Consider the following 12740-nt stretch of genomic DNA (forward strand, 5'->3'; position numbering starts at 1 on the left):
ATCATACGAGGGCGCTCTATTGCGCTATGTATCATACGAGGATGGTCTGTTGAGCTATGTGGCCTACATAGTGCTACATATTCTTGCTTAGTGCAACTGATGGCTGACATTTTTCCTGATGAATACAAAGTCCTATGATTGGATCAAGTTGATTGGCTTCAATCACGCATGCCATATTGTTTGATATGGGGTGGATGTCTTTGTCCGCCCAGGGGAGACTAGGCATGATTGCTGTTTTCGAACTTACAAATTAATACTTGAACCAGCAGCTATAAAGCGCGTGAGGACAGAACTGACGAACAGCCAACAAAAAAATACCGCACCTAGCTTTAAAATCTGGCACTTTTGACGGACGATAAGGGTCACCTCACCAACCTGTAGATCCGGCTTATGACACTGATGATGGTCTAGATGAATTTGTTGACGATCATTGTCCTGGCACTTACGGCTGTCAGTCCTCTTAGTGCGCGAGCAATGCCCGCGTGCATTTTGAAACCGTGTGGGAGCGTAAACCCGCAGACAGCTCGGCTGTGCTTAGTGGCTAGTGTAGGGAAATCATTGTAACGCAAATGAGGGGTTTGGCACCAGTAGCCGTGGTATTGATATATTACTCACTGGTAGTGTAGTGTAAATGTGATACAATAGTTGCTCACTGCCATAGCTCCCAGTGATATATGAATCTATTACACCTGCAGCTCCCTCTAGTTCCCTGCTCCAAGCGCTATTAGCTGATTCATCTGAGATCTATGGTATGTGACTTGAGATCCATCATAGATGGTCTCGTTTTTGGCATTCTGCGATCTGTGATCTCCGCCCTTACCATTCTCCAGCGTTGCTTCTTTCCCCGCGTTAATATTAAGAACAATCACGTGATATATGTATATTTATAACTGCAAGGGAGCGTCAATAGTAGGTGTATCTACCTCTCCGCTCTCTGGAATCAGGACACCACCAGAGACAAGGGTAGGCACATCACTCCACAGCCTTTGAAACATCAGGGAAAACCTCTTCCGGGAAATCGGGTGAATTTGTGTAAATGATGGTGTTTTATCAAGTTTTATTGTGTTTTATCATCATGTTTCACATTAGTGACATTTATGAACTAACCAACAGCCCCCTGATGCCTTCGTTGGAATAAAGTGGGCAAAAGTGCAATAAAATGCAATAAAGTGTGCAGCATTAATAAATCTTTGTAATAGATGATCCTCGAGCAATATCACAATGACGAAGGCGAAACAAATATTATATTGTCATTCAGACTCAATATACAATATACTACATAACTACTAATGAACGGGGAGATTGCAATGAACACAAATGAGCAGATAGTAGCAACAGATGAAAAAAATCACTAGACATGAAGGAGCAGTTAGCAAGGCTCAACATCAACAGAGCAATACACTTACACCATAACAACAATCAATTTGCTCCGGTCAGCAAGACTCGAGGTTGACAGACAATGGGCACACTTGAACCCTGAAATAAGATCATAATTGTGTCAGTCAGCAAGGCTCGAGATTAAAGAATGGCCACACTGACTAGCTTCGACGGAAAAGTGATTTCTGTGGTCAGCAAAACTCAAACTCGCCAGAGGATCAAGACACTAACTAGCTGTAAAGGTTGGTCAGCAAGGCTCGAGCTCGACAATGAACACACTAACCTCCTTTTTGATGACATGGAAGAGTTGATCATTGGGCGTGGACGGATGCATTGTAAAGAGATGTGCATGGATGGCGCCCACCTCAACTGAATGCGAGTGGGTGCGTTGGGAAACTGAACCACGCCCATCGTGTTGTTCGTGGTCTGAGCAGCTATAATCGTGCGCGTCACATTTCCATCTACCAAGAAAGTCAGTGAGTCAGGTTGCCAGTCGATCTATCGGATAGAGGAAGTTAGTAGGTTTTTTAAGATAAAGAGTGAGTGAGAAAGTAAGGGAATTGAACCACAGTAGCAGAATCTTTGACATCGACTATTGGGCGGTATTTCGAGAAGGAGTACACACGGACGAAGTTGTAAGGAGACGTTCGACAAGGCCAAGGGGAACTGAAACTCTCGTGCATGGACGGAGACATTGTAAGAGACATGGACAGCTTGATTGTGGTTGTGGTCGAAAGTTGAACACAGTTCCAACCAAAAGTCATGTGAGTGTGTGTGGGAGTAAACAAACAAGTGCAAATGTTGGACTTGAGAACATTTCAAAGTTCAAACAACATATCTGGCGTGTACTGCAAGGCGCGAGAAGGCCAAGAGCGATTCCGCACTATCACGTCCTCCTACTATAGACACGCTCGTGGTATCATTGTTATGTACGATGTTACTGATAACGGTGGGAATACTTCTGGAGCGCCGACTTGAATGCTTACCCTAACATTAAGACACTTTTATGAATGTCAAGCAATGGCTATGGGAGATAAACCGGTATGCATCTGAGGGCGTCAATAAGCTGCTGGTTGGGAATAAGAGTGATCTCACCAGCAAGAAGGAGAAGGTCTTGCAATGTATCTCAAAAGACATCCAAGACTGGACTAACCGTCTCAATGACAACGAGCATCAATTCGGCTCACATGTCCTCGCCTTCTTCGCTGCATCCGACGGCGGCATTGTTAATGACTCGGAAAACCTCATTGGACATTTCTTTAAAGAGGTCCAGGCCATGCTTGGTCGCATTTGCTGCCGTGGAAGGCATCATTTGAGTGCGACACATTCCCTTGTTTTTTTAATGCTTTAAAAGACATGTATTATATATATATACTTCAATATACATCCATATTTTCCGTGAATATGTATCTTTCTGCAATAATACGTGATAAAGTTGAGAAAGTTGACTAAAACCACGTCATTCTGCGAATTTCGCACGGGAGCTTTTCCCTGATGAACTTGGCTATCAGCAGCACATGCAGTGCAGACTGGCGACACGCGTACGCTGACAGTCCCTCTTGTGCAGGTGCTGAGTTGAGCGTTCAGAGAGTTATGCGCTCCTTCCACCAGGACCCTTGCCATCTCAAAAACACCAGCACTCGTCTCATCTCTTCTAGCAATAACTCCACCTCCTCCGACCACCGGTGTGCGCGGGCACGAGCCTTGCACCATTCCAAGCGGACACCTATCAAAATGTCAGATAAATGTGAGTAAAACATACCATACACTTACAATCCTGTATGCGTTCATTTTCTGTACAGCTGTTATCAGCACGGGAGTCTAACCAAATCCAGGAGATGGTTCCTCTCCCTTGCTGCTCCATGTCACCCATAGGCTTAACATCGGAGTCAAGAAGTGGGCGCATGGTGAGCTCCCAACCGCACTTCTCCAGACGGTGGCCAAGAGACAGCAGGGCACTGTGCGCATGTCTGTACTTCAATACACTGGCGTGCTTCCTCGATTCCACGGCATCAATGATTTTCTTGGCGCGAGTGGAACCCGCTTGACCACGGACATTTTTATCCTTGTACTTGTACATGTGGGATCGAAGCCGGAGGTGGGAACGAACTTCGTTCAGGGCATCGAGGGCCTGCGCGTAGCATAGCTCCCACTCGTGGCCAGCGAGCGTCAGGTCTATGGGGGTGCCAGCTGGAAGTTGCGAAGGGAGCCACAGGTTGAAGTCTTCAGGTTTGAGTTCCTGTGGCCTCCCACTAGCCTCTGATGATCGATGCCGGAGTTGACAGACAACCGGCATGTATAGCTCCTGGATGCGGGCCCAGGCATCAAGCCGTCGTTGGAGGGAGGCAATTTGAGTTTATGTTATGGCCTTCTGATTGTCGGTGTCGTGGAGGGACACATTGGCAAGACTGGATCTTAAGCGTGCCCTGTAGAACTGTCAGTATGGTGTAGTGTAACAATGAATACAAAACTTACTGTTGATCCTCGAGATCCATGCCCGATGTAATCAATCCGCTTGGAGAGACATCGGTGTGAAGTGAGACATTGATTCCAGCTTGAAGGTCTTGAGCTTCAAGCTCAGTGAGTTGTAGTCGTACGGATGCCTGTGTAACCGCTACCATTTATTAGAACAACCACTGCAAAAACACCAGGATCACTTACGGTTAAACCGGCTTTCAAAGGGGTTCGGAGAGGAGTTATCCTCCTCCCAGGATTCCACCTCTGCCTTCCACTGCGCGATAAGAGCCGGCTGAATAGTCTTCTCCAGTTCCGAGAGGGCTTCGGAGTGCTCCTTCATCCACTTTACAGCTTCAATCATCTTCTTATGCAATGTCCGCCCTAAGTCTATGTCAGAATTTGAGACTGAAAGAAAGAAACCGCTCACCTAATGCTGTAATTTTTTTCCAGTTCCAATCACCGAAGTGATCGTCAAGAGTGTCCCGGCGTGCTCCCGGTCCCATTTCCTTGGTACTTGATGCCACTCGGTTTATATTGGACCAGCCCCGTTCAGGGGCTTCGCCGTCTGTTCGGCCCACGTACCTCGACCAGTTGAAAGAGAAATTGGTGCGACACTCATCGATGTGGGCCTGGATGTGGAACTTCGGCACAAAAAAATGTATGAGGGAAGATTCGCGGGGGGGAGAAAGTTGTTCCGGCATCGTTTCCATTCGAGTCCAGAGTCTCTTGTGCCACTGGCAGGCGATGTCGTAGGATATGTTGATCATGGACATTGCGAGGATGAAGAGCGCAGAACACATGATATAGTCCATATTAATGTACCTGAGTAACATCAGCCTTAAAACATTCCAAATGCAATATAATACATACTGTTCACCCTTCTGCAGGTCTCCAACTCCGTTTGGGAGCTTCATATCGTGCCTTGCGCAGTCGATCGTCCCAACTCCTGTTGCAGCAAGCCCACGGGAGGACTTGGTATCCGCCATGTTAACTGCATTGTGGCTTACACACGTGCTTCGCTACAGAAAAAGTCTAAGTTGAGAATTATCATTGAAAACATGTTACTTACCTCTTGCTTGTCGGAAGCACGATCTGCAAGGTAAGATTTGTATGAGTCTTCGTGCACAAATACGCCCATCCAGCATTAAGGCTAGGGTCAGCAGTGTCAGAAGACACCGCCTTGCGCTTCAATCTAAAGTTCGCATCGATTGCAACAAACAGCGCATATTTCCATCTGCTCAGATAATGTGTGAGCTCAGCAAAATCAGGGAAAGACAACCAACATCTTACCTGGTAAATAGAGGTTCCTTCTCCCAGTCTAGTGGAAGATTCTTCCCGGGCTGTGGGCACGCGGGGCAGAGAACAGCTAACTCTCCTTCGGCAGTAGCATTGACACCAGCGGGGTCGTGTCCCCTTCCTCCGCGGGAAAGTTGCTTGAGGTTACACCATTGGCGTACCATCCGCATGAAAGCGGAATAACGATCCTAGAATATATCATCATCAGACAGTTGCAGGAATAAATTAAAATACTCACCCTGATCGCTACTAACCCTGAATTGTCGGTGCACCTTGCGAGCGACTGGTAGAACTCGTAAGCAGATACCTTGCTTTCAAAGGATAGAATATGAAAATGCTGCAGAACCGTAAAGGTTGCTGCAGTTCGAGGCTCTGAGACTGTGGCTGGATACCACCGCATACGTAACAATTGTTTATACCGAATCTGAGCCGAAGCGCAGCCACAAAAGTCCAGGGCGATTTCATGAATACCATCGAGCGCGATGACCACAAAATCATCACCGGCAGCGGGAGAAGGTTTGTAGCACCTTTCTCCTGGGTTATGGCCTAGTTGTACCCGAACCCCGAGCTGTTGAGTGTGATACGCTGAAAAAAAGTCCCATTCCATATCTGACAAGGATCAGTCATACGTTGATGCCAAAATAAGTATGAAACACACCTCAATCCTATGCAAAGGATGAAGAACGTGGTTTTGAAGTGTACATTCACGGCAGAATATTTGAATGCCATGGCAGTCACAGCATCGGAATTGAGGCGATACTGCACCACATGAGCAAGTGACACCTTCAGTCCCGCGTCCATTGAGGCGCAGCATTTCGTCCAGGAAGATTTGACGTTGCCCAATCCAGGCGAGCAAAGGTCTGTCCTTAAAGTCCAATAAGTTAGCATGCCCAAACGAATATCAAATGAGAACACCCACTGCCGCAGTCTCTTTGCGCTTCTCCGTGGAACAAATATCAACAATGTCGTCTGTAAGTGTTTCGTCCTCAAATTGAGAGTCGCTGGGATGCTCAACGCGGTCATCTATCCAAAATATGTTGTCGTTTGATGAATTTTCGGGGGGAATTCCAGCAACATAGTGTGTTTGCAGCCGTGTGCTTCAGCGGTAATCTCTGCTGCACGAAGTCGTAAAAGATGAGGTTCGGGGTTGATAGAGACGGGGACAAAAACCTCCCGTTCAAGTGCAGGCCTCTTGGGGGGGCGACCACGGGGCATTGTGCACTGTGGTTAATCTGTCAGCTCAGTCGGGTAGTCAGAGGATCCTCCATTTGTAATTGGAGGATCCCGCCAGTATATAATAATGGACAAATTTGTCCCTCCTCACCCACCTCGTGAATCATGGTAACACCATTGAATGATAATGCCATCCCACCGGCAACCGTTGAATACTTGTTGCGCCCCCATCGAAGTGAGCCCATTGATAGTGATATCTGCCACATACCTGACATTCAAAAACAGACCACAATCCGCCCCCAGCACATGTGTCTTCGGAAATTCGTTCATACATAATGCGATATAATCGAACCCCAACCAGAGGGCCGATTTTCACGCCTGTGCAGAAGGACTGGTTGAAAGATCATATACCACAGTATATGCAGTGGCCTACTACCTCAGATGAGACGATCACATTCGTACAGACCATGCTTATTGATTTCGACCACATGTGGCCTCTTCACCAGAAGTTGTGGCCCGGGTCGAATGTTCACATTTTGCTAACCGACAGCATGCATGCCAAATTGACGGCGGAGATGCTGATTCTTCGAGGGGTAAGTCAGCTGTGCACGTAATATGCACTATGACTGACCTTGATGCAGAATATCAAGGGCCACATGCTGTGGACAACGCGATGTAATCTGCGTCGCGAGAAGAATCGAACATGAATTGAGCCGCGGAAATGGTTCTGGTACTGGGGTGTCGGGCAAGCTTAGAAGATTGGTGGATAGTACTAGAGAATCCACTTACCTGCTAGACCATACATGAGAGCTTGAGCGCGATCGATCAGTGATTGATGATCCCCGATTCCGATGTTGATGGAAGCTGTGATGGATTTGCCAAGATTTAGTCAGCTGGTGCCACGTGGATTATTACTAATATCTGGCACTTTGCAGTGATCCGCCATTTCCCAAATCCAAGGAAGTCATCCCATCCTCCATTTCTTGGACGTCCGACCCCGCCGGCCTATGGAGTATAAATTCAGAACGTGGTGAGTGATACATTATCTATCTATTCAAGGTACTCACTTAACTCACTCCCATGACTCAGAAACTGCCTTCCTCCAGTCGGACAGATACCATGGTATCTGTCCGACTGGACAGTCTCATCAATCTTCTCCAGTGTCTTTCCCTCGACGATCAAAAGACACTATCTCAGGCCTTAGACATTGGCACGGACACGGGCACCGATGGTGATACATCCAATGGTGAATCTGTTGATTCTTTTATATTTTCATTACTCATGTAGCTTCGGCAATGTTACAGATAACATCACCGTCAGAATGGGCCTGGGCCCTGCCGCTGGCAGCACCGAAATGGCATTGGCTGCTCTTCCCGCTGTCTCTGATGACCCCCCTGCTACAACCATTGACAGTCCCAGGGAAGCTGCACCAGTTGCTTCTCCTGGCGCAGCTGCTGCCCATAGTGCTGGCACCACTCCTACTTCTGCCCCCGCAACTGCACATGCTGCTGCTCCCACTGTGGTTGTTCCTGCAGGGCATGTCACTGTCTATGTCGATTACGAGGAAAACGACTCCTCTGATGACGAAGATGCGGCTGCTGCAGCTGCTGCACTTGCGAATGATTCCACATTGATTCATTACCGCGATACCTACTTCAATGTCCCAGTTGATGCCACCCCGCCGCTCTATTATGTGACTCGAGGTCGCTACATCGGCATCTTTTCAGGCTGGTGAGCTGGATTTTCCGAATTTCTGATGTCTAGTAGCTCATTTCTTCATTGTAGGGATGCAACCGGTCCCAAAGTGCTCGGTGTCTCTCGAGCCATCTACCACAAGGTGGATTCCATCGAGCAAGGGATAAACATCGTGAAGGGTGCAATTGATCGCGGTGATGCTTCGCAGGCCTTGTAGCACATGATTATTTAGTGAATTTTGTGTATGTCCATAGCTGTCGCAAAATGAACGGTTTTTCTTGAATGTCGGTGTGCTTCGTCTGATCAAAACATATTGCAAACAAGTACTACATTAATGAGAGCATACAAGCGCCATGCCTATCAAGAACATTAAACTTAAGATATAAACCCTACACTGTAGGCATGATATTCGTAGAGTTCAATTTTGAAGGATGGTAAGAGAATGGTAGGATAAATTCGCATAAAAATCCAAATTAATCTCCTACGTGAAGCCATTCAAAACTCCTACACATATATTGAGTGCCTCAACTGGCTTACTTTCAACCCACTTTTATGCACATGGCACGACCACGTCTACACAACACTAAAGAAGAAAAGGCAGAAGCTGCACGCGCTTATACACGAGCTTACTATGCACGGTACTTCACTCACTTTATTGTTATTTCTCTTAATGATGGTGGACCCACTGATACTACAGTCACCGCGATAAGCTATGTGCGCAAAAAAAGGAGATATACAAGGGGAAGGAAGATAGGTAAGATACATACCAGCCACTTGAATATCTGAACATCTGACTCGAGGTCACCTAAGTTCTAGGCTGTGTGATAGGCCTGTCACTGTAGGAAGGCCACGCTCACACCATACAGCTGAGGAGAAAATTGAAGCTGCACGCCGATCCCGGAAAGCCTATTATGCTCGGTATGTCATTGAAATATCAATGTCTCAAACCATTGAACATTCTATACCTAGTAACCGTGAGGAGATCCGTATCAAATATCAAAACAAATCAAATTCAAAGGCGTACGTTTCTCGCACAACTATAATATTGTCACTTACCTGATCGCCCAGCTTGGACAATACCAGTAGCCTCAAACCGGCGCGCTCAGTACGAGATGCACACAACAAACGCAAAAACAAATGGTATGTTATTTCATTTCAGCAGTAGTTCATAAGGCTAAATGATCTCGATCAAGGGCAAGGCAATGCGATGACATCGATGCCAGCCTGCAGGTCCTTATTGGGTCATCGTCAAGCACAGCATTGGTTGAGGGCCTTTGTGAGCTCTCATAGCAAACCCGGATAAGCCAGATTCGTTGGACGTCCTGCGGTCTGCTCACAATGGGTTGGAAGACCTCCTTATGCGTGCGCAAACTGTAGAAAACGATGTTCTTGAGGAATGTGGGACAGGGCAGGACCTCAGTCGGGCACATAGTTCTGTGTCTCATGTGCGCAGGGTTCTGGCTGACTTAGAAGACGTGTTTAGTCATGCCATGTTAGGTGTAGACTCCTTAGTTGAAGTGCATGAACAGCATAGACTACATCATCAACTTACCCAACACAATGTTATTCCTTAGTAGCCCAAAATACAACTAGGTAGTATAGAACTTGATTCAACACCTTTTGAAATCAGAGCGCTCGGTGACAATCGGAAAATTCCGAGCTTGGAAAACTGTATTGGCATTACGCATTAACCTTGGCATCAAACAGTGACAACGCGTACAGAACCAAAAAAAAAAGGTATGTTATGACGAAATGGATTTAATTAATTATAGTCATATGTGATGGCATGCTAAATGTAACACAAATAGATGGCGCCGCGTACATGGCTGACGCAGGAGGAACTGGCCTTCATCGCAACTTTTGAGGATGATTACCTCGAATGCCAAAAGAAGGGGAACTATACCACTTTTGGCAACCCTTCTTCGAACAATGGGAGGAACAATGGCCCGCGAGGGCTTCCTTGTTTCCAGGTATTCCTATGGATCAAGTTCTCACCGCGGCTCAATTAGAGGAGAACGAAAAATTCAAAGCCGCACTTCAGAAGGTCTATTTCTTATTTTTCATGCATGGTATTGGGGACTTACATTGCATCCAGTGCCTGACGGTCAAATTCCGTAATGATTATGGTAATTCAAAGCCTGGCCGCAAAGCGGCTGCAGCGGGCAATTCGGCTGTCCACAAACTTCTCAGCAATATCGTTAAGGGACCCACAGCTGGTCGGAAACGTCCTCTCAAGGAAAGCGAAGTCTACGCTAAAAAGTATTATACTACTCGAGTCCAGGCCAGCGTTAAAGATGAGCTAAAAGCCATCAAAGAACAACCTGACGTCCCCGATCCCAAAGAAGACGAACCTTCGGGTGATCCGAAAGCATGTTGACCGCTGCTGGGAGAATGAGTCCGTTGAGGTGAAAGAGGAAATCTCTCAACTTACGAGAGAGATGAGGGAAGCAGCGCGCGAGGCGGCGAAGGGGAGGAAATCATCTGAGGTGACCAATGATCTGTAAGTGTTATCTTCATGCCTGTTCCTTTGCTGATTGAAGACAGAATTATACCGAGACTTACAGAAATTCTCTCAACTTTCTTCGGAGAGCTTCATGAGGCCACAGGATGGACATTCAGCGTCCTCCTCGGTGGCCCTGACCCATCAAATGGGGGTGCGATTGATGTCAGCAGCTTACATGTAGGGTCAACGAAACTCGGTAATCGATTTAACCACGCGTTTCTAACGATAATGTTATGCTGCCCTACTACGAGTTTGTGTCTCATGTTTTCCGTATGTATCCAACTATTTTTTTTTTTCAAACATTTCACTGATAATATAGCTGAAGCTGGGACTTCAAATAAAACACCCGCTCCAGACGATATGCTTACAAACGATGATCCTCCAATGCCTATGCCTGTAGCGCCTGATACATTACATGGTTCAAACCCCACATCCCAAGAGGCAGACTTGGCACCTATCTTGGCACCTATCTTCCCTCCCACGCACTTAGCGCAAGAAGAGGTAGTTCCTGCGCCACCTGAAGAGCACTTCTACGAGAATTTCTTCCAACACCTGCCCCCGCTCCTCAAGACAATGAGATCAACCAAGAGCTGGATAGGCCCATCATCCCCATGCCAGAGGGCTATGTACCCTTCTGTCCACCACCGCTAGCGCCACTCACTTTGGACCCTATGTCTTCCCCCACCGCATTTCTTAATCTGGATTCAAATCTCGAGAGTTTTGACGATGCCCTCAAATCCATGCAGTTCCAGAACACCACCACGGGATTGGTCTGTTCTCCTCCCCACCTTCGTTATCAGTTCGACAATTTCATTAGATTCTCGTCGCCTAGCACCACGTCGGTCATCACACCTCGCACCACAGTGGTTGACATGCCTACCATCACCCATTCACCTGTGGTCAGGTCTCCACCACACCCACCATCACACCCTCTCCAGCTGCACCCACAACTACCATACCCATCACCACATCCTCAGTAGCTGCACCCACGACTCCTGTGACACTGGGAACAAGGCCTTCGCAGCTTATTTCTGGGGGTGGGGACTTGATGCTCAAAACCCCAGCAACGTTGTAGATGAACGTCCGGCAAAGCGCCAGAAAACGGGCTCAATGCACACGTGCAGGAGAGGACAGATCCGCTACAGGCTGTCTCCTCCAGCCGAGGGAAACAACAAAGATTCCAGTCCACTCGAGCTGCTGCCGCCAATGCGATTGGTTAATTATTAGTTGAACACATCTATAAATAATGTACTTGAAATTTCATTGTCTTGAGCTTAACAGTATCATGGTGGCGCGAGCACCAGTCTCTGACTCACATCAAAAGAAATTTTGATAGAACAGCCCTCCGGGCACTTACATAAACAAGGCAAATTCTGATCTGCGCATGAGACAAGTGTCACTGAGTGTAAATGGCGACCGAGGATTGAAAATATGTAAAATAATCATTTAGAGAGGTCTCATACGACATGGCCAGTAGGCTCAGACAGACACTAAAACTAAGAGTACAGAAAGGTCCTCCTCTAAACCGGACTTGATCAGCGTGTTTGGCATAGAGCGGCTTAGGTTTGCAGTCTCAGCTCAGACTGCAAACCTCACCGGTTGGACAAAGTAAAAATGCTGTGTGGGCTTGAGTTAGTTTGATATATTCACTGAAAATTGAAATGTACGCAATGGTACAGTAGTGAGCCTGCAATTCACTGTGCGACAGGTGCAGAGGCATTTGGAAGGTTGAGAGGGCGGTGGATGGCGCAATAGCCTAGGCTGGTGTGAGTGAGGAGTGGAGGCCGTGGTGGCTTGGCGACATTACTGGAGGGTGCAGTACTAGAAGATGCAAAACGGCAGGGTCCAGGCTGTCAGAGTCCTGCCAGTAAGTAACACTGAAAAGCAAATAATACCTGGTCAGAACACTCGAAAGTCATATATTTACTCACCGAACAGAAAGAGCCAAGAGTCCGAATGAAGATATTGATCTGAGAGCTGGACGGTAGAGCAGGTAAAAATTGGAAGATTCATTGAGTGTCGACTGCACCGTGTTTTGGGTACGATTGTAATGCAAGGGAACTCTCCAAGCCACCCGCAAACTGCCGAAGAACTGTACATTAAGTCAGCTGACACAGAAAGAACAAGGAATAACCAACCACTGAAAATATCAGTACAGCAGGCACAACATAAAAATGAGATTTCAATGCGATAAGCATTTTTTTGAAGCAATTTAGTAGGTTGGGCTTTGGCTCGTTTG

General features: G+C 47.0%; 4 protein-coding genes across 4 annotated transcripts; 3 read left to right on the plus strand and 1 right to left on the minus strand.

Moving 5' to 3' along the window:
• Positions 1–2241: 2241 nt before the first annotated feature.
• On the plus strand, positions 2242–2479 carry DEU56DRAFT_706575 (small GTPase superfamily; the record flags this gene model as incomplete). The annotated part of the gene is made up of 2 exons (XM_041347421.1): positions 2242–2326; positions 2376–2479. Coding segments are annotated over 2 exons (189 nt in total), but the record flags the coding sequence as incomplete, so codon positions are not given.
• A 481-nt stretch (positions 2480–2960) lies between these two features.
• On the minus strand, positions 2961–6345 carry DEU56DRAFT_874530 (uncharacterized protein; the record flags this gene model as incomplete). The annotated part of the gene is made up of 12 exons (XM_041355980.1): positions 2961–3103; positions 3151–3682; positions 3776–3803; positions 3853–3991; positions 4039–4221; positions 4262–4656; positions 4705–4848; positions 4961–5068; positions 5125–5318; positions 5369–5698; positions 5789–5990; positions 6206–6345. 12 exons carry the CDS (start codon positions 6343–6345, stop codon positions 2961–2963), a joined length of 2538 nt encoding a protein of 845 aa, XP_041200583.1.
• A 1038-nt stretch (positions 6346–7383) lies between these two features.
• On the plus strand, positions 7384–8215 carry DEU56DRAFT_920484 (uncharacterized protein; the record flags this gene model as incomplete). The annotated part of the gene is made up of 3 exons (XM_041358461.1): positions 7384–7549; positions 7608–8034; positions 8089–8215. The coding sequence occupies 3 exons, from the start codon at positions 7384–7386 to the stop codon at positions 8213–8215; spliced, it is 720 nt and encodes a 239-aa protein (XP_041200584.1).
• Positions 8216–9877: 1662 nt separating this feature from the next.
• On the plus strand, positions 9878–11152 carry DEU56DRAFT_920485 (uncharacterized protein; the record flags this gene model as incomplete). Its single annotated transcript, XM_041358462.1, has 6 exons — positions 9878–10042; positions 10094–10355; positions 10411–10498; positions 10543–10678; positions 10753–10771; positions 10821–11152. The coding sequence occupies 6 exons, from the start codon at positions 9878–9880 to the stop codon at positions 11150–11152; spliced, it is 1002 nt and encodes a 333-aa protein (XP_041200585.1).
• Between the last annotated feature and the right edge of the window lie 1588 nt (positions 11153–12740).

The sequence above is a fragment of the Suillus clintonianus genome, assembly GCF_016758775.1.
Source record: "Suillus clintonianus strain FC179 chromosome Unknown DEU56scaffold_251, whole genome shotgun sequence".
NCBI classification, from domain to species: Eukaryota; Fungi; Basidiomycota; class Agaricomycetes; order Boletales; family Suillaceae; genus Suillus; species Suillus clintonianus.